The 18,415-nt window shown below is 41.1% G+C and overlaps 1 protein-coding gene across 1 annotated transcript in view; it reads right to left on the bottom strand.

The window, feature by feature from the left end:
* LOC143106769 (tripartite motif-containing protein 16-like) overlaps window positions 1–16,739 on the bottom strand; it is a 44,534-nt gene extending 27,795 nt beyond the window's left edge. The window contains exons 1-5 of the mRNA XM_076271239.1: window positions 16,710–16,739; window positions 6,878–7,438; window positions 5,899–5,994; window positions 3,945–4,178; window positions 3,272–3,443 (exon numbers count right to left, since the gene is read on the bottom strand). Coding sequence (XP_076127354.1) covers window positions 3,272–3,443; window positions 3,945–4,178; window positions 5,899–5,994; window positions 6,878–7,438; window positions 16,710–16,739 — 1,093 coding nt within the window. The remainder of the gene's footprint in view (window positions 1–3,271; window positions 3,444–3,944; window positions 4,179–5,898; window positions 5,995–6,877; window positions 7,439–16,709) is intronic.
* Window positions 16,740–18,415: the final 1,676 nt, after the last annotated feature.

The raw sequence follows: 18,415 nt of genomic DNA, 5'->3' as shown, positions 1-18,415 counted from the left end.
GCACAAACTTCATTGAAACACTATTATTTCAATATTTACTGAAAGAGTATTGGGAAATTCCCCAGTAACAGTTTTAGAGGCTTATAAATATATATTTTTTTTTTCAGTCACAAATGGGTTATTTGTTAGGACAGGGGCATGATGTGTAAAATGTTTTTAGGTTAAGGAGGTGTTAATTTTGAAGTTTGAGTATCCCATAACCTGTTGATGGATGCTATTGCGGAAATGTTACAACACGCATGCACAGACACAGCATACACAAAAGTTGCAAGAGTATGGGGATGGAGAAGGAGATGGAGACAAATTTACAAGCGTGATTTATTTTCGCGAAGAGGATGTACAGGACTGAGCGGCGGTCATATTTTCTAGTTTATATAGTTTTTCAGAGTGCTGGACCGAATAACTCATATACCCGTAACAACTTATAACAACTTATAACAGAAAAGGAGAAAAGGCTGCACTTTGCATAAACTTCATTATTTTATGTGACCGTTTCTCCTTTTTTAAAGAATATGTAAGTCCCCAACTGTTGAAATCTTAAAGGCCTACAACCTCCCACTGACAAGTCAATATGAAGATACACTCATCCAAGAGTCATTAATCTTCATTAGGACGATAAGGACACATTTAGAGGACCTTCAGTTCTAACCCACCACAATCAGTTCATTATCACAAGACAACTGCATAAGTAATTTTTGTCTGTTGTTATAGATCCATTCAATAGATTCTAGTGTATTTGCTTTTATTCTCCTAAACTCTTCATAAAAGTCTTAAAGTATTTTTAGATAGCCCTCATGCCTCTTACCACACTTTTACCCATACTATGTATGAAGGTATATTGGGTGCAAAAGTGGCGAGCACATTTAACTGCAGATTTTGCATGTGCACACTTAAGTCGTAAATGTGTAACAGTAAAGTTGAAGTTGTACATATTTTTTTATATCTTGTTAACACAAAATAGGGGCTACGGGTTCACAAATCCTTTTTACAGGTACACAAATCCTTTTTACAGGAACACAAATCCTATCCTGTGAGTCACAACTTTCAAGAGTCACGCACTCGACACTTTTGCTCCAATCGTTGCAGCGCAGTAGGTGCGAAACACATTTGCACATCCGTGTTTCATAATCTGAGAACATGCACAACATTCGTGCATTTGTAAACCCAAATGTGAACTAATGCATCCGAAGTTGTGCATCTGTGAAATAATTTCTCATTAATAAAATTCTACAGATCGCTTTGATTTTCTTGCACGACTACAAGTCAATTGATACAAGTGCTCGAATCTGCTTCTACGAGTGACGAGTGACTTTTGCTCCTAGCTAGGTGATATAATAGGTGCAAAAAGATTTGTATGTGTGCACGTCGAGCAATCGATCGAGAAAACAAGGCGGCCGGATCTGGATCCTGGATCACGCTCAGACTACCATTGCCTGCTCATAAAGTAAGTAACCTCAGCATGTTTCCTTATCAATGAAGGACACACGATTTATAGTTTTTCTTTGCACAAAGCGAGGAAATTTTTTTTGCGGTGTGCGGTGTTAAGTTCTACGACCTTATTATTCATAATGTCTGCACAGCAAACAATTGCTAACTTGCCTTGCACTATCCAATAGTCTTCGTGCAAGATACAAGTCAGCTGTTCGAAAATTGCAGAACGATTGTGTCAGATTGTGTGTCCTAACGATTTTGGACGGGCAGTGACGGCCAATATTTCTGTACTTCTAAACTAGTTATTTATCTAGCGATAGCTAGCTTGATCTGGCACTGGAGGATTTAGCAAGCAGGTAAACTAAGCTAAACATAGCTGTCATGATAATGTAAACCAACAAACAAGATAACTTTCTTCATATTATTATCATGTTACTTACCTTATGAGCAGGCAATGGTAGTCTGAGCGCGATCCAGATCCGGCCGCCTTGTTTTCTCGATCGATTCGCTCGACGTGCACACATACAAATCGTTTTGCTCCTATTATATCACCTAGCCAGGAGCAAAAGTATCGTCACTCGTAGAAGCAGATTCGAGCACTTGTATCAATTGACTTGTAGTCGTGCAAGAAAATCAAAGTGATCTGTAGAATTTTATTAATGAGAAATTATTTCACAGATGCACAACTTCGGATGCATTAGTTCACATTTGGGTTTACAAATGCACGAATGTTGTGCATGTTCTCAGATTATGAAACACGGATGTGCAAATGTGTTTCGCACCTACTGCGCTGCAACGATTGGAGCAAAAGTGTCGAGTGCGTGACTCTTGAAAGTTGTGACTCACAGGATAGGATTTGTGTACCTGTAAAAAGGATTTGTGTACCTGTAAAAAGGATTTGTGAACCCGTAGCCCCTATTTTGTGTTAACAAGATATAAAAAAATATGTACAACTTCAACTTTACTGTTACACATTTACGACTTTAGTGTGCACATGCAAAATCTGCAGTTAAATGTGCTCGCCACTTTTGCACCCAATATACCTTCATAACTATGTAAAGGGCCTTAATTGACAATTCCGGCGCAAAATGAACCTAGGGGTTAATAACACATTTGTACGAGTTCGACCGTTCGCTGGGCTTTATTTTCATGCTAGTCGAATGTGACCAGTTTTATTGCAAACCGCTAATTAGCGTTTAACGCTAGCCTTCGGGGCACACGTACAGTAGAAAGAAATCGCTATTTCTATACCACTAACAAGGCTCAAAATAGCACCACACTTACATAGTAGCATAATGAGGGTCTCTACATGTAAACCGAAGCATTGAGAACTTTGTAAGTGTACAGGCAGTTTATTAAAAAGAAACACATTAACTCTAATGTGTACTCTAGGGACTTGCAACACCCCATGCCTCCAGTTTTTGGTAGCTGAGAAAATATTTAAAAGATGAAAAGATTCAGTGAAGCTATCATTCCTTTACTAGAGGCTGTTAGAATCAGGTATTAAAGACTTACTGGTTGGCAGTTTGTCATTACTGTTTGTTCTTCTGACTGGGAATTCAGGATCAGTATCTGGGAACCAACAGAGAGACACTCATTCACCCAGGATCAACAGAACAAACCAACATACATCTTTGCATATATTATCTTTCATGTGTATGCTATACTTTTCAGAAATGTTATTTAATGATAGACTCACATTCTAAAGATTGGATGATCTGGATATGAGTAACTGCTGAGAGACAGAAAATACAGTACAAATGAATCCATCACTATTTGAACATAACAGTGTCTTATAAAAGTAGTTCATGATTGTGTCAATTCTAGATGTTTGTCCAACCTGCTGCAGATATCTTGGCTATTTCCTGCTTGAAGATGCCTTCCAGTTTCTCCTCTAGCTGTACTTTCACTGCAGAGACAGATTCCTTCACAGCCTCAAAAGAGACACTTTGGCTAAAGGTCATGCTGGGTAGGTCTTTAGAGCGAGGAGAATCTCTGATTGATGGGATATTCTACAGAGAAAAATATAAAAGTGGAGACAGGCTATCTGAATATTCAGTTGGGGCTGTGTTTTTATCGAGGGCTACATCAAGAGTAAAATCCGTTTTTTTTTTTAGTTTATTGTGAGTGTCATGCTGGTTGGAATGAGCACATGTGAGCTGTGACTGACACAACATTCTGCAGAGAAACATGAAAGGTGAGAAAGGCCGCCACCTGTATATTAAGTCAGGGCTGTTTCCCCAAAGGCTACAGACATAATGGGTTTGATCAGTTGGTTTAGTGTGTAATTACGCATTAGTGTGTTTATGTATGTGTGCAAGTCACATACCTACATACATACTGTACCTACTGCTTGTAAAGAAGTGGGATCTATTTTGTACCTCATCACAAATCATACCGATTTTATCACACACTGTTCATAAGAACATATTATGTTACACAGGAAGTTTGTTCTATTAAATACTATATATTGTACATTTAATTTCACTTTCAGGAGTGCAGGTCAGTGTTACCTTGAGGACATTGATGTGATCGTCTGTGTGTGAAAGCTGCTCCAGTTCAGCATCTCTCCTCTTCAGCTCAGCAATCTCCTGCTCCAGTTGCTTCAGGAGTCCTTCAGCCCGACTCACCTCAGCCTTCTCCTGAGCTCTGATCAGCTCTGTCACCTCAGAGCGCTTTCTCTCAATGGAGCAGATCATCTTAGTAAAGATCCTCTCACTGTCCTCCACTGCTGTCTGTGCAGAGCTCTGTTAGGAGACACACAAAGAGGAGGGCAGGAGACACACAGAGGGAGGTAACGCTGAAAGTGTTTCATGGTGTTAGTGCTTCTTTGTGTGCTGTAGAGATGGCAGCACTGTTACTCACAACAATCTGGCATGAGGGTGGAATTAGAATTTATTGCTTGCACTCCCCATGATTAAACATTTATATCACAGACTATGCAGTGCACTTACTAATATCTAATAGAATACTACTACAATAGTTTGCTTTGGATGTATGCTCATTATTATGACCGCCGCACAGCTAAATATAGGTTTAGTCAGATGTCAGATTTTTTTTTTTTCTTTTTCGCATGTCCAAATTTCGAGAACCGTAGGGTTTAGGAGGACCATTTTTTTTTTGTATGTTGATCTCAAGGGGCCATGTCAACCCATTCCATAACCACTCATTTCATGTATAGCGCCACCTAGTTAAACACAAAAAAGTAAAAATGAGGTGTTGTAATCGCAGCTATCTGTGACCTAACATAGTTAAAACTGCACGAAATTGGAAGTGTAGGACCCTTATGACCCTCTGAATGCACGCCAAGTTTCGTGGAATTCCGTTTATGGGCATGTCAACCCATCCCATTACCACTTATTTCATGTATAGCGCCACCTAGTTAAAAATTAAAAAGCAAAAAATTAAAATTAGGTGTTTTCATCACAATATCTCTGGCTGACATGGTCAAAACTGCACGAAATTGAAAGTGTAGGATCATTATGACACCTTCCGAATGCATGCCAAGTTTTGTGAACTTTCGTTCATGGGGGGCCTTACAATAAAATAATTTATGTGTACATTTAGTGACCGTACACCAACAAGGATTCCTGGGACACTGAAAGACCGGGGTTCACAAAACTTGGTGGGCATGTAACCCCACATGGATAGCATGGAACCATCGTTTTTTGTTTTGATCTGTAGCCCCCCCACTGGACTGGACCCCCCCGAAAGGAGGGTAGGGCAGACACAGTTTTCTGTGAATATCTTGAGAACTGTAGGGCCTAGGATGACCAATTTTTCCGTATGTTTGCCTCCATTCCATGTGCACACATGTGCATAAACAGATACACACGCACACACATACATTCACAGTAATCATACGTATGACACATACTCACACAGTAGACATATGTACGCATGCATGCACATGCACAAACACACATACGCAGACAAACACACAAGCACGCACACACACACACACACACACACACACACACACACATAAACATAAACGTGTGCATGCACACATGCACACAATTCAAGAATTTCTCAGAATTATGAACAGGCAAGATGGGGGTGGGGTTGTATAAAATGAATTTTACATGTGAAATCTATGAACTAATCATGTTTTGGTACTTGTTGTCTAGCAGATACCAGTGAGAATTGAGTGTGGATAATGCAATTTAGTGAGACAATTCGAATCATATAGGCCTTTCAGCATGATTTATTTTTGTGGAAAAAATGTGCTGGACTGGGCGGCGGTCATATTTTGTACCGAACTGCGGTACATCTAGTTCATCATTAATTCAGCATGCATCATTAAGCAATTGGATAAAAAAAGAGTTTGTTCTGACAAAACAACCTTACACCTGTGATCTTGTAATAGCACATCAACAAAGCTGCTCTAATAATTAAAATTATATTAGAGAGCTGAAACCTTAATCAATCAGCTGTTGTGTTGTTTGTGGTCAGTAGGCTACTCACCTTGAGAGTCTCCACAGCCTTCCTGAGCTCCTGCAGCTCCTTCTCTCTCTCCTGGATTTTCTGCTGGAATCTCCTCTGGGTCTGCCCCAACTGCTTCTGTTTATAAAAAGGCAGACAAATTTAAGGCAAGTTCATTTATATTGCATATTTAATACACAGGGACATTTCTAAGTGCTTTGAATTAAAACATTGTAAATTTAAAAAAAAACATAAAGGGGCAATATTAAAAACATAGTTCAAAAAATACATAAAATGGAAGAACAAAAAAAAAAGACAATATACAATCATTACAAGACAAAAATACATAGTGCATCTGATCAACAGGAATTGCACTTGAACAGTTTCTGTATCAGAGAACAGTGCTATGTTCTATTAATTTGGTTTTGGTAGGAGCCCTGACAGTATGCATTAAAGGCACAATGGTGTTTTAAGCCCCAAACGTCATCTTCTAGGCAGCACTGCATGGAAGGCACTAGGGATAGGCAAGGGTTAGGTGTCTTGAAGTCAACGGTCGCAGTGTTGCCTTGAAGTTCACGGTGGGGGCTTCAAACACCATTGAGCACATTAAACACAGGTCAAGTTAGATCAGAGCCAAGATGACCAGATATTAGTTTTTTTAATGAACAGATCATATTTTACCTGTAGAAACAACATGAACTTCTTTCAGTTAGATAACTGGTAGTAAGCATTAAGCACAAGTCAAACTGGCTCAGGGACTGTAAAAAACATTGGACGTTTTGTATGGTGTCATATTCAGCTGATACTGCCATGTCAATGTTTGACAGATTTTATACATTTTGCACTTTGCACCTGCAATGCTTTTCTGTTTTGTGAATTTTCCAATGAGCCTAATAAGTCTGAAGAAAATCAGTAGACTTTAAGAAGTAGGCTATGATGCTGTTGTCATTATATAAACACATTACTTGTATATCAGACCTTTCAAATAAAATGAAGACACAAGTAAAGCTACAGTACTCACCTGTTTGTTTTTCCATTCTGCTGCAGCTGTGACTGTGTCATGGCCTTTATGTTCGTCCATCATGCACAGATAGCAGATACAACTCTGATCAGTCCGACAAAATATTTCAAACACCTTCTTATGATGAGGGCATATCCTCTCCTGTAGCTGGCCTGTGGCATCAATCACTGAGTGGTTTCTTCCTGGGTTTACATAATTGTGATCTTTAAAGTGACTTTCACAGTAAGACATCAGACAATCCAGACAGGACTTCACGGCTTTGAGTTTTCTCCCAGTGCAGACATCACACTCCACATCTACAGGTCCAGCAGAACACTGAGCAGGAGCAGCAGCCTGGAGTCCAGTCTTCCTGAAGTCCTCCACCAGCTCAGCAATCAGAGTGTTTTTACTGACAGCAGGTCTTGGCCTAAATGTCCGTCTGCACTGGGGGCAGCTGTAGATGCCTTTACCATCCTCCTGATCCCAGCAACCTTTAATGCAGCCCAAACAATAAGTGTGCCCACATGGAATGGCCACTGGATCCTTCAGTAGATCCAGACAAACTGGACAATTGAAGGACTCCTTTTTTTGTCTTTTGTTTGAGGCGTCCGCGTCTGCCATGTCTTGTCCTGATCACACACAGCAAGAAGGAGGACAGCAGTGTGAAAGGTCACTTTTGGTTTCCTGTATTATCATCAGGAGGAGTGGCTGTCACATGGATAAGGAAAAGTGACAACAACTTAATCTGAGAATATGCGGTACATATGTTTCTCTATCCCAGTGTGTATGTGTGTTGGGTGTGTGAGGGTGTATGAGAGACAGACAGACAGATAATGACTAGCGGACACAAGTCATAGACTTTTCCCTGGGTGGGACACTAATCCAGAGACTTTCTAATGAGGAGACAGGACTCAAAAATCCTCCATAAAAAATTCATGGGGCTAGTTCGTAACGCCAATATGGCAGTTGTCTACACATATCCCGCCCCTTCTGCGGCCAAAAACTGATGTGTGAATACATTGTGCCAATCATGTGTTGAGATCTACCTGCTGGAGCGAGGTTGGTGTTGTGAAGCCTTGCACATGCGCAAATTAGTGCCCAAAGTGAGTTGCAATATGGCCGCTTAGTGGAGGGACTTGCCTAAATGAAAAAAGGACTTTGACCAATTCATCCAGTCACACTATGTGTGTGTGTGTGTGTGGGGGGGGGGGGGGCTATTTGTTTTTTGTACCACGTTTCATATTAATTCAAGAAAATGAATGTGTAGTTCCAGACCCCATCTCAATGAGATGAGGTTTGGTGTTAGCCAGGCTATAAAAGTAGCCTAGTAGGCCTACTTTCACGCCTAACAATTAGTGGGGTCGTATGTATGTGTAATTTTTCTCAGTCATTTCAAATTGGTGTTAAAGTTTGGTTTTCACTTCTAAGTTGAAGTGAAGGGTCTATAGAACAAATTGAGTCCGAGTGTCAAACACACAGATAACAAAATAGCCTCTAGGGGCGCTGCAAAATATTTAAACTGCTACAACTTTTGACTAGTTTAACCAAATATAACATATGAGGTATGTATGGATTCAGAATTAAAAGGAGAAACTGGTGAGCTAAGCATTTGGTTGCCAGATTAAAAAAACACTTTATAATAAACACACTTTTAGCCCATGGACAGCAAAATTGTGCTTTTTTTAGATAAAGGGTGGAAATGCCCTCAAAGTTGCAATGAAACATAATTATGACCGCCGCTAGCGAAGCTAGCGAAGCGGTCATATAGGGATTGTCAAAGTTTTTTTTTTTTTTTTTTTTTTTTTTTCCCGTCATCTACTTCCTGAAATTTTGGTCAACGATACCCGGGGCACCGAAACACCAGGGCACATGAAATTTGGTGGGTATGTAGCCCCACTAGACTTTTACGGAAAAATTTCGTTTGGTCCCCGGGGGCCACTCCCCCTCCGCGCTGGGCCCCCCGAAACCCAAAAAATGCAGTTTTTCCTCAATAACTACCTGAACCGTGGCACCGAGGATGAAGAAATTTTTATGGTATGTTGGTCTCAAGGGCCCACATCAACTTAGCCCATAATCACTCATTTGTGATTTGCACCCCGCCGGTAAAAAATGAAAATGCAATATCATTCTGCTTTAATCGCCCCTCTCTTCAGTAAAGACGTTCAGAACTGCACCAAATTTTATGTGTATGATTAACCTGACATTCTCTGGGGGTATGCCAAGTTTCGTAGAATTTCATCCATGGGGGGGGTCTAAAAAATTAAGTTATGTGTACATTTAGTGACTCTACACTCACTGGCCTGTAGATGGTGGTGCACACATATACACATGCACACACACACACAGGCACCCACATACTATCGGTATTAGAACGGCCGATACATAATTACAAATTCAGTAGGATTAAAAGAAAGCCAAAATAAATATTCATCATCATCATCATGGCTGCATTTCCAGTATTGGCGATAAGTAGTCGTTTGTCCACTAGATGGCGCATCGTTGCAGTGAGACGTAATTTTGTTGGAAGTTAATCTTAAATGGGTTGGAAAGACACTATGCTTCCTACAAGGACAAGACTGTAGGCTACAGTAGTTTACCGCAGAGAACGTCTAAGGGTAGGATGATTTCTGCATGACATGTAATTCCCATTTCCTCTTGAAGCCGAAATAAATCTGAGAATGTTTATCGGACATGCTTGTTTTTTACTGCAGGTAGGCTACGTTAATCCTATCAATAGCAGAACGTAGGTAAAATAATGTTACTGTTAGCATGGTTGAGTGATGGAGGCCAATTTGATTATTGATGTATTTGTAGAAAACCATAAATGCGTTTATAAGCTACCAAGCAAATCGATAACAGCACTAATTGTATCTTTCGACTGTCATCTCATTTGCTTATGACCATAACCTAGGCTACTAACAGGAGCTAAGTGAGTTAGCCACAACACGTTCGCTACGTGATGGTTTTTTAATGGAAAATATAGCAGTGCTATAGGCTACCTGAAAGATAACCTGTCTATGATCCCGTGATGATCTACAATCTCCATTTAAACCAGATGTTTTAGAGCGCACGTTGAGATGTATTCAGGGCAGGGCTGTACCTACACATATTTGTTGCACGTGCTACAAAAATCATTCTTTGCGATGAATGATTTAGTGCCAACGTTATAAGGGTCAGATACAGTTTTGCCTATGGCTATTCCGTGAGACTGAGGCGCTTTTTGTTTGTTCGAAGTGCGTGTTTAGGGTGTGAGAGGGGAGTCGATGTGCTTTGATTCCAGCTTGGTAGTTGTAGTCTATGCGATTAAAAAACACGTGTGTGTGAAGTATCCAAACAATGATAACGCTTTCATTATGGCTGCTTTAGCCACAGACCTTGAGCTACTGTACAGTGGGTTGGGTTCCGTTTAGAAGTGTCCACTTCATTCGCCCTTTCCGTGATTCACAGCTACGTGAAATGTATTACTACTGATATGCAAAACTATTAACTTTTTCGCCAAGAGGTGGCAGCTTGATACTGTAAGGTGTAAGCCATTGGTTCCAACGGAGATTTTATTTGGGTCGCCAGCATAGCCTAGCGACAATTTGTGTTGTGTAATAGGCCTAGCATAGGGCCTACCTTATATAGCTTATAGTTTGTTAACAGTCACGGTTTTGTCATAACTCCCTCTATGCATTTTTGCATTTAGAATAGCTCTAAAACCGGGGGGCGAACACGTCGCAGGGGGGGCGCCAGTGCGTGGATATCTCAATCGCAAAATTAAACAATATTTCTATCGGGCGCCTACCATGGACTAGGCTGGGTGAAAATCAAAAGATTGCGTCAAAAGATTGAGCTTAACCATTGACCTCATGGTTGCAAAATGCAAGGGAACATGAATCAGCATATTATTTGCACAAACAATAACGGAGAGTAGCTCTTCAACTTTGCCCGTTAAAATGTGTATGAACAGTCTCGCAACGCATTTCATGAAGGCCCTTTGGACATGTCAGTTATTTGCACCACTGGGAAAAACGGCATTTTGTTTTAGACTACTGGTATTTCATTTGTGCATTGACAATAAAGCTGAATATCATTTGAACTAGATGACTAAACTTATGCATATGTAGAAGAAGAAACATTCACAAAAATCCATGACATGACCTCTCTTCTTGATAGCTGTTGAAAACTGCATGGAACTGACAGGGATTGTTTTGTTTAATAATAAATAAATAAATACATTATGCTGCTACCTTCTGCTTTTCCCAAATACAATGTAGCCTACAGGTGTACCTTTCATCAGTCCAGTTGCAATGGATGGACTGTGATGAACTGCCCTACTTGAGATTGTTTAGAGATTTTAAAGGTTTTATAACAATGTTACAGATTTTTTGTCCCAGAAACAAATCTATTCACCTTTGCAGCGCCAGTAGGCTACTTTGTGTGCGGAATGTGTGCAAACACACATTTCAAACAAGCATACACAAAAGTTTCAAGAGTGGGGAATGGAGTAGAAGATGGAGACAAATTCATTAATATGATTTATTTTCGCGGAATGGATGTGCAGGACTGAGCGGCGGTCATATTTTGTACCGCTACGCGGTACATCTAGTTTTTAAAGTTATTGTAAATAAAGCCTGGGTAATCACTCAACTCGAATTAAGATCGTTGTTCAGAATATCCCTGAAGAACAAAGATACCTACATGTAGGATAGGATACCCATACAGTACACAAATATGGCTGCATAAAGCCGATGTGATATTAAGCACCCAACTTCCAACTTTCAGTTTATGAATTTAGGATCATGAGTACCAACTTTTTTCAATCAAGCCATCATTTTATTCACAAAAAAAAATTCCCAAAAGAACTTTATATCTGAAAGAAAGTAAATCAATAATAATGTGCATGAAATTTTGAGGAACCCATTGCGTAATACAGGCTTGTGAAAAAGGCTAGAGGGCTTTTTTTGAGTACAATCAATGACCAATGACACAGTTTCTGAATAAAGACGGTTTTAGGTAGTCATGAAGTAGTCGTGATAGCCTAAAGTAGTCTAATAGGCAACAGACCCATTACACAGCTCAGTCATCATCATGGGCATTGCCTAGCTCTCTATATCAGGGCCGTGCAGAGACCTTTGGAGGGCCAGGGGCTCAAATTGAAAAAGGGGCACATGAAACAAGATTTTTAAACATATGTCAGCGTAATTTACAGTTCAATCCATTAAATTATAGCGACCCATATTGAAACAAAATTCAACATGGAATCTTACAACAAACTACATCATACTATAGTATATAGATCATTTACCCCACCAGGTGAAATCGTTATCTATTTGTTTGTATGTGTGGTGTGTGTGTGTGTGTGTGTGAGAGAGAGAGAGAGAGAGAGAGATCCACTGCCTTTTGTGGATTTCTTTCTGCATTTGTCTACTGTCTTTGAGGCATCTTGCACTGCATAATTCAATATCATGATTTATAAAACAAAACACAATTTAACTTTGTAAAAACCAACCTGAATTGACATGAATCTAGCTTTTAGTCAGTTTTATAGCTGTATAAAATCAGCTGTTGTTCAGCTTTGAATCAGAAAATATAGTTTAAAATTATAGCAATAATTATAGCAATTATATACAGTACCCTCCAGAATGATTGGCACCTTGGTTAAAGTTGACTAAAAACTGGTATAAAAAAACAATCTGTTGGTGATTTATTGTAATCTCACAATGAAAGAAATTAGGAAAAATCCGACCTTGAAGGGAAGCAAATTTATTTGGAGAAAAAGGAAAATCTCATAAAGAAATAAATATTTGTAACAAAAACACATTGCTCACAATTATTGGCACCCCCTGCTTGTAATAACTTCTTAAGCCTCCCTTTGCCAATAAAACCCCATAAAGTTGGAGAATACAAAGCAAGGGATTTAAGACCCCAGAAAATCTCCCCATATCGTCCAGATTCCTAGGTCCACACTCCTCTTTGACTCACCCCACTGTTTTCCTATGGAGTTTAGATCAGGGGACTGAGATGGCAATGTCTGAAGCATGATTTTGTGTTAAGCAAACAATATTTGTTTTGATCTGGACATTTGCTTTGGTTCATTGACCTGATGAATGATCCAATCATGACCAACTTTTAGTGTCTTGGCAGAGATTGGCAGATTTCCTTTGAAAATGTTCAGGTTTTTCTTGGTGTTCATGACACCATGCACCTTAATTAGGTTCTCAAGGCATTTGGGAATAAAAACAGCCCCACAATAGCACAGCCCCTCCACCATAATTCTCATTAGGCATGGGGTTCTTTTATAGCCATTCTTCTATGTACACCAAACACATCTAAAGTTTCTAGCCAAAGAGCTCAATTTTCATTTCATCTGACAATAGACCACACTTCCAGACAAAGTCACTGTACCATTCAGTAACTCCTGCCGTTTACATTAGTAGTTAAATGGCTGGACAGGCTTTTACCTGCATGCCCTCTAAATAAGCTATTAGCAGTGAGGTCACTTTTGAAGATTTTTTTGGGGACTTGGTGACCCCAAGATGATACATCATCGGTTTAATACCGCTATTATCTGGCCCTATAGCCCAGAAACCCCCATTCAACCCCATCTTCAACCTTTACAATTTATCTTCATTCACTTACATAAACATACTGTCTACTGTTTTAGCCAAAATTGTGCAAAGTAAAGAGGCATCATACAGGCCCCTCTGATTGGATAGACAGTCTATCAGTCAATCCCCATCAACAACCATTTCCATTGATTGAAGGGCCAACATGTAAAAATAGACACCAATTTTGCAACAAACCATTCTGAAATAAGCATGACAAATGTACTAACTCTTTGAAAATAAAAGAATGTTCCTCAACAATGCAATATTGTAAAATCCCATGTTAAGTCAGAGCCATATAAAGGTAGAGTTGCGACAACTCCATTGACGCTAATGTTCCATTTTTTCCCAACAATGGCCGCTCATGGAAGCCTCAAAGAGTTCCCGGAAGTTAACAATTAATAATAGCAGCAGTGCAGTTACAGCAGTATAGACTGTTTGTAGCCAACTTTTCAGACTCAGATTTACATTATTGGCTCATCCGAATAATAATAATAACAGTAACAATAGTTATTAAAAGTCATTAGTGAGACGCGAGGACAGCTGCAGGCAATTCCTGTCAGCATAACAATAGAGGCTGTTGCTGAAGCGTCAGCGTAAGCGTCAGCCCTCGTTTCAGCCGTTCTCGTTTAAGACGGACGCGGTCAAGACAAGCAAGTTTACCTGTGCAAGTTCACCGAGCACAGGCGCCGACAAAGGCAAAAATGTGCCATTCCACCATATCTGTTATCACCGGCCATCGCAGAAAACGGCATCATGCCAAAAGGGGCAGAAATCGCCTTAACCTACAGCAACTTAAACGGTCCTCACCTACAGAAACCTCTTTCTCCATGGGCTTGTGGAACTGTCAATCCGCAGTCAACAAAACGGACTTCATAGCTGGCTATGCCAACCATCTTTCGTTGGAACTCCTTGCTCTCACTGAGACTTGGATCAAACCAGAGAACACAGCCACCCCGGCTGCACTCTCCACTAACCTTACACTATCCCACACCCCTCGTCCATCTGGACGAGGAGGTGGGGCGGGCCTGCTGATCTCCAACAAATGGAAATTCACCCCGCTACTACCTTCAAACAAATATGTCTCATTCGAATTCCATGCCATCACAGTGATCGCCCCAGCAAAACTCTACGTGCTGGTCATCTACCGCCCTCCAGGCCAACTAGGCGACTTTTTGGATGAACTTGACACTCTGCTGTCCTCCATCCCTGAGCATGACTGTCCGCTTCTTCTTCTCGGCGATATCAACATCCACTTAGATGCCCCAGGCTCAGCGGACTTTCTGGCCCTGATCCACTCCTTCGACCTCAAACTGGTTCAAAGCCCACCGACACACAAAGCTGGCAAAGAGCTTGACTTGATCTTCACTCGGAACTGCAGCACAGACACCCTCACGGTGACGCCTCTCCATCTTTCTGACCACTTCTTCATCCGGTTCAACGTCAGCCTGACAGAACAGCCTCCGGCTCCTCAGCCGATGGTCACGTTCCGCCGCAACATCCGGAACCTGTCTCCAACGCACTTTTCCTCTGTGGTTGCCTCCGGTCTACCTCCACTCAACACCTTCTCCTCTCTGGAGGTTAATGAGGCCACAGACTCGCTCTGCTCCACACTGAGCTCGTGTCTAGACGAGCTGTGCCCTCTTACCACAAGGCCAGCTCGATCCAAACACTCTCATCCATGGCTAAATGATACCCTCCGATCGCAGCGCACCAGACTCAGAGCCGCGGAGAGGAAATGGCACAAATCCAAACTAACTGATGACCTCAAAAACTACCAGACACTCCTGGCCTCCTTCTCAGCCAGCATCACTGCTGCTAAGACGGCTTTCTACAATGACAAAATCAACAGTGCTACAGACACTCGAAAACTTTTTTCAACCTTCAAATCACTACTCAACCCTCAGATGCCTCCTCCTCCATCCAGCCTTACTGCAGATACCCTCGCCTCATTTTTTACAAACAAAGTGGCGGCAATCAGCGGTCAATTCTCTACATGCCCACTCAACGCATCGGACTCAGATACCGCACTCCTACAACCTCTAGGGACTGCTAGATCATCTTTTTCAGCATTCACCCCTCTCTCCGAGAATGAAGTATCTAGACTCCTGACATGCAGCCGTCCTACCACATGCTCGCTGGACCCTATACCTACGAGCCTACTTCAGTCCATCAGCCCGACCATCGCACCAGCTATCACACACGTGATCAATGCATCGCTAACCTCCGGCACATTTCCAACAGCGTTCAAAACGGCCCGGGTAACACCGTTACTTAAGAAAGCTTCTCTCAACCCTGCTCAAGTCGAGAACTACCGCCCTGTCTCACTCCTGCCTTTCTTATCCAAAGGCATTGAACGAGCAGTCTCCAAACAGGTCTCTGACTTCCTTTCACAGAACAACCTTCTGGATCCAAATCAGTCTGGGTTCAAAAGCGGCCACTCTACCGAAACGGCTCTGCTGTCTGTAACAGAAGCCTTAAAAGAAGCCAGGGCGACCGCTCGGTCATCAGTACTCATTCTGCTTGACTTATCGGCTGCCTTTGACACGGTTAATCACCGCATCCTTCTCTCTATACTCGCTAACATGGGAATCTCCGGTTCTGCTCTCTCCTGGTTTGAATCCTACCTCACAGGACGCTCGTTTAACGTATCATGGCTTGGTCAGCTATCTGCACCTCACCATCTCACCACAGGGGTCCCCCAGGGCTCAGTACTGGGCCCCCTTCTCTTTGCTATCTACACCACCTCCTTGGGACAGATTATCCGTTCGCATGGCTTCTCATACCACTGCTATGCAGACGACACACAGCTCTATCTGTCCTTTCCACCTGATGACCCCTTGGTTTCAGCACGGATCTCGGATTGCCTCTCAGACATAGCTACATGGATGAAGGCACACCACCTCCAGCTGAACCTCTCAAAGACTGAACTGCTGGTCCTCCCAGCTAAACCTACCATACACCACGACATCAACATCAAATTTGACTCTCTGTCTGTTTCACCTACCAGGACTGCAAGAAATCTAGGAGTTGTTCTCGACAACCAACTAAACTTCTCAGATCATGTTGCCTCAGTCGCCCGGTCATGCCGTTTCGCACTCTACAATATACGGAAAATCAGGACTTACTTAACTCAAGATGCCACCCAACTTCTGGTTCAGGCAATAGTCATCTCACGACTCGACTACTGCAACGCCCTCCTGACAGGTCTCCCAGCCTGCGCAGTGAAACCACTTCAGATGATCCAGAACGCGGCAGCGCGCCTGGTCTACAACCAACCCAAGAGGGCACATGTTACCCCGCTACTCATCCAGCTACATTGGCTACCTATGGCGGCCCGCATCAAATTCAAGGCTCTAACGCTTGCCTACAAAGTAGTCTCCGGTTCTGCTCCCACCTACTTGAATGCCTTCATACAGACATACGCTACCTCCAGACCGCTGCGCTCCTCAGACGAACGACGTCTAGCTCTACCTCCGGTACGCTCAGGCCAATCAAAACTTTTCTCATCTGTTGTTCCTCGCTGGTGGAACACACTGCCAGTTCCTACAAGGGCAGGGACATCCCTCTCCATTTTCAAAAAACTCCTGAAGACCCAGCTCTTTAGAGAACATCTCCTCTCATAGCAACACTTACAACAAGTCTTGCTGATCCTAGCACTCACCAGCCGTCTTAAACTGACACGTAACTGTTAAAAACAGCACTCACTGATGCACTTATTCTTACTGTACTCTAATGTTTTTTTAAATTGTCCTAATATTGTTGAGAATTGCTCTAAACTTAAACTGTTTACCATGTTGTTAGTCGCTTTGGCTAAAAATGCGTCAGCCAAATGTAATGTAATGTAATGTAATGTAATGTAATGTAAAGTAATAGTATTAACTAGAAAAGCATTTCCTGAAGGAAATACAGTGCATGAAAATACAAAAATATGATGAGTTTATATGGTTAAATTATTTGCTTGGTAGATAAGATTTAATATAGTTGGAATGACTGAACAGTTAAATACGTTGATCATTTAAATGGTTAAATTATTTAGGTAGATAGTTGACGATAACTAACAGTTGGAATGGCTCCAATGTTTGCTAGCAGTTATGCTAACTATGTTAAAAAATATAATAATATTAACCAAGTTACTATGCTAACTAGCATGCTAACAATGTTAAAATGTTAACTATGTTAACCATGTGACTTAGCTAACCTAGCTAATCATTTTAGCAGTTATGCTAACTATGCTAACTAACATGCTAACATGCTAACTATGCTAACCATGTTACTTAGCTAACCTAGCTAATCATTTTTAGTAGTTATGCTAACTATGCTAACTAGCATGTTAACAATGCTAACATACTAATTATGCTAACCATGTGACTTAGCTAACCTAGCTAATCATTTTTAACAGTTATGCTAACTATGCTAACTAATATGTTAACTATGCTAACATGCTAACCATGTTACTTAGCTAACTTAGCTAATAATTTTTAGCAGTTTTGTAAAAAATGCTAACAATGTTAGCAATGCTAACATGCTAACTATGCTAACCATGCTAACTAGCTACAGTGGGTAGGAGTCATAGTTGATGACAAGTAACAGTTATAATAGCTGAACAGTTAAAAAGTTCAGTAGTTTAAAGGGTTAAATTGTTTAACAATGAAATATTGTAGTGAGGACTTTTATTTTTAAACAGTTTTTGGCAGAGGAAGCAGTTGAACAGGATGTGTAGTCTTAATAGGGCCAGTTTGTATGCTTAAAGCCTGAGACTGGCAGGTGGCCTGAACACCTGCCATAGGATTCTAATTGCCGTATTATGATGTCACAATCGGCAATGTTAAGTCTATGGGGATTTTTAAAAAGTTTTTCTTTAATAGTTTAAAAAGTATAACAGTTTTAAAGTTGAAAAGACATAGCAGCTTCGTCCGTTTGAATACCTACGTTACAAAGTTTGAATGAAGTTTCCAAGTTAAACTGT

Source organism: Alosa pseudoharengus, unplaced genomic scaffold (assembly GCF_046254945.1).
Source record: "Alosa pseudoharengus isolate Yale_2024_CS ecotype anadromous, Long Island Sound unplaced genomic scaffold, YU_APseudo_1.1 YU_APseudo_1.1_scf_6, whole genome shotgun sequence".
Lineage (NCBI taxonomy): Eukaryota > Metazoa > Chordata > Actinopteri > Clupeiformes > Clupeidae > Alosa > Alosa pseudoharengus.
The sequence above is the reverse complement of the archived record's forward strand: the minus strand, read 5'-3'. Positions and strand labels throughout refer to the sequence as shown.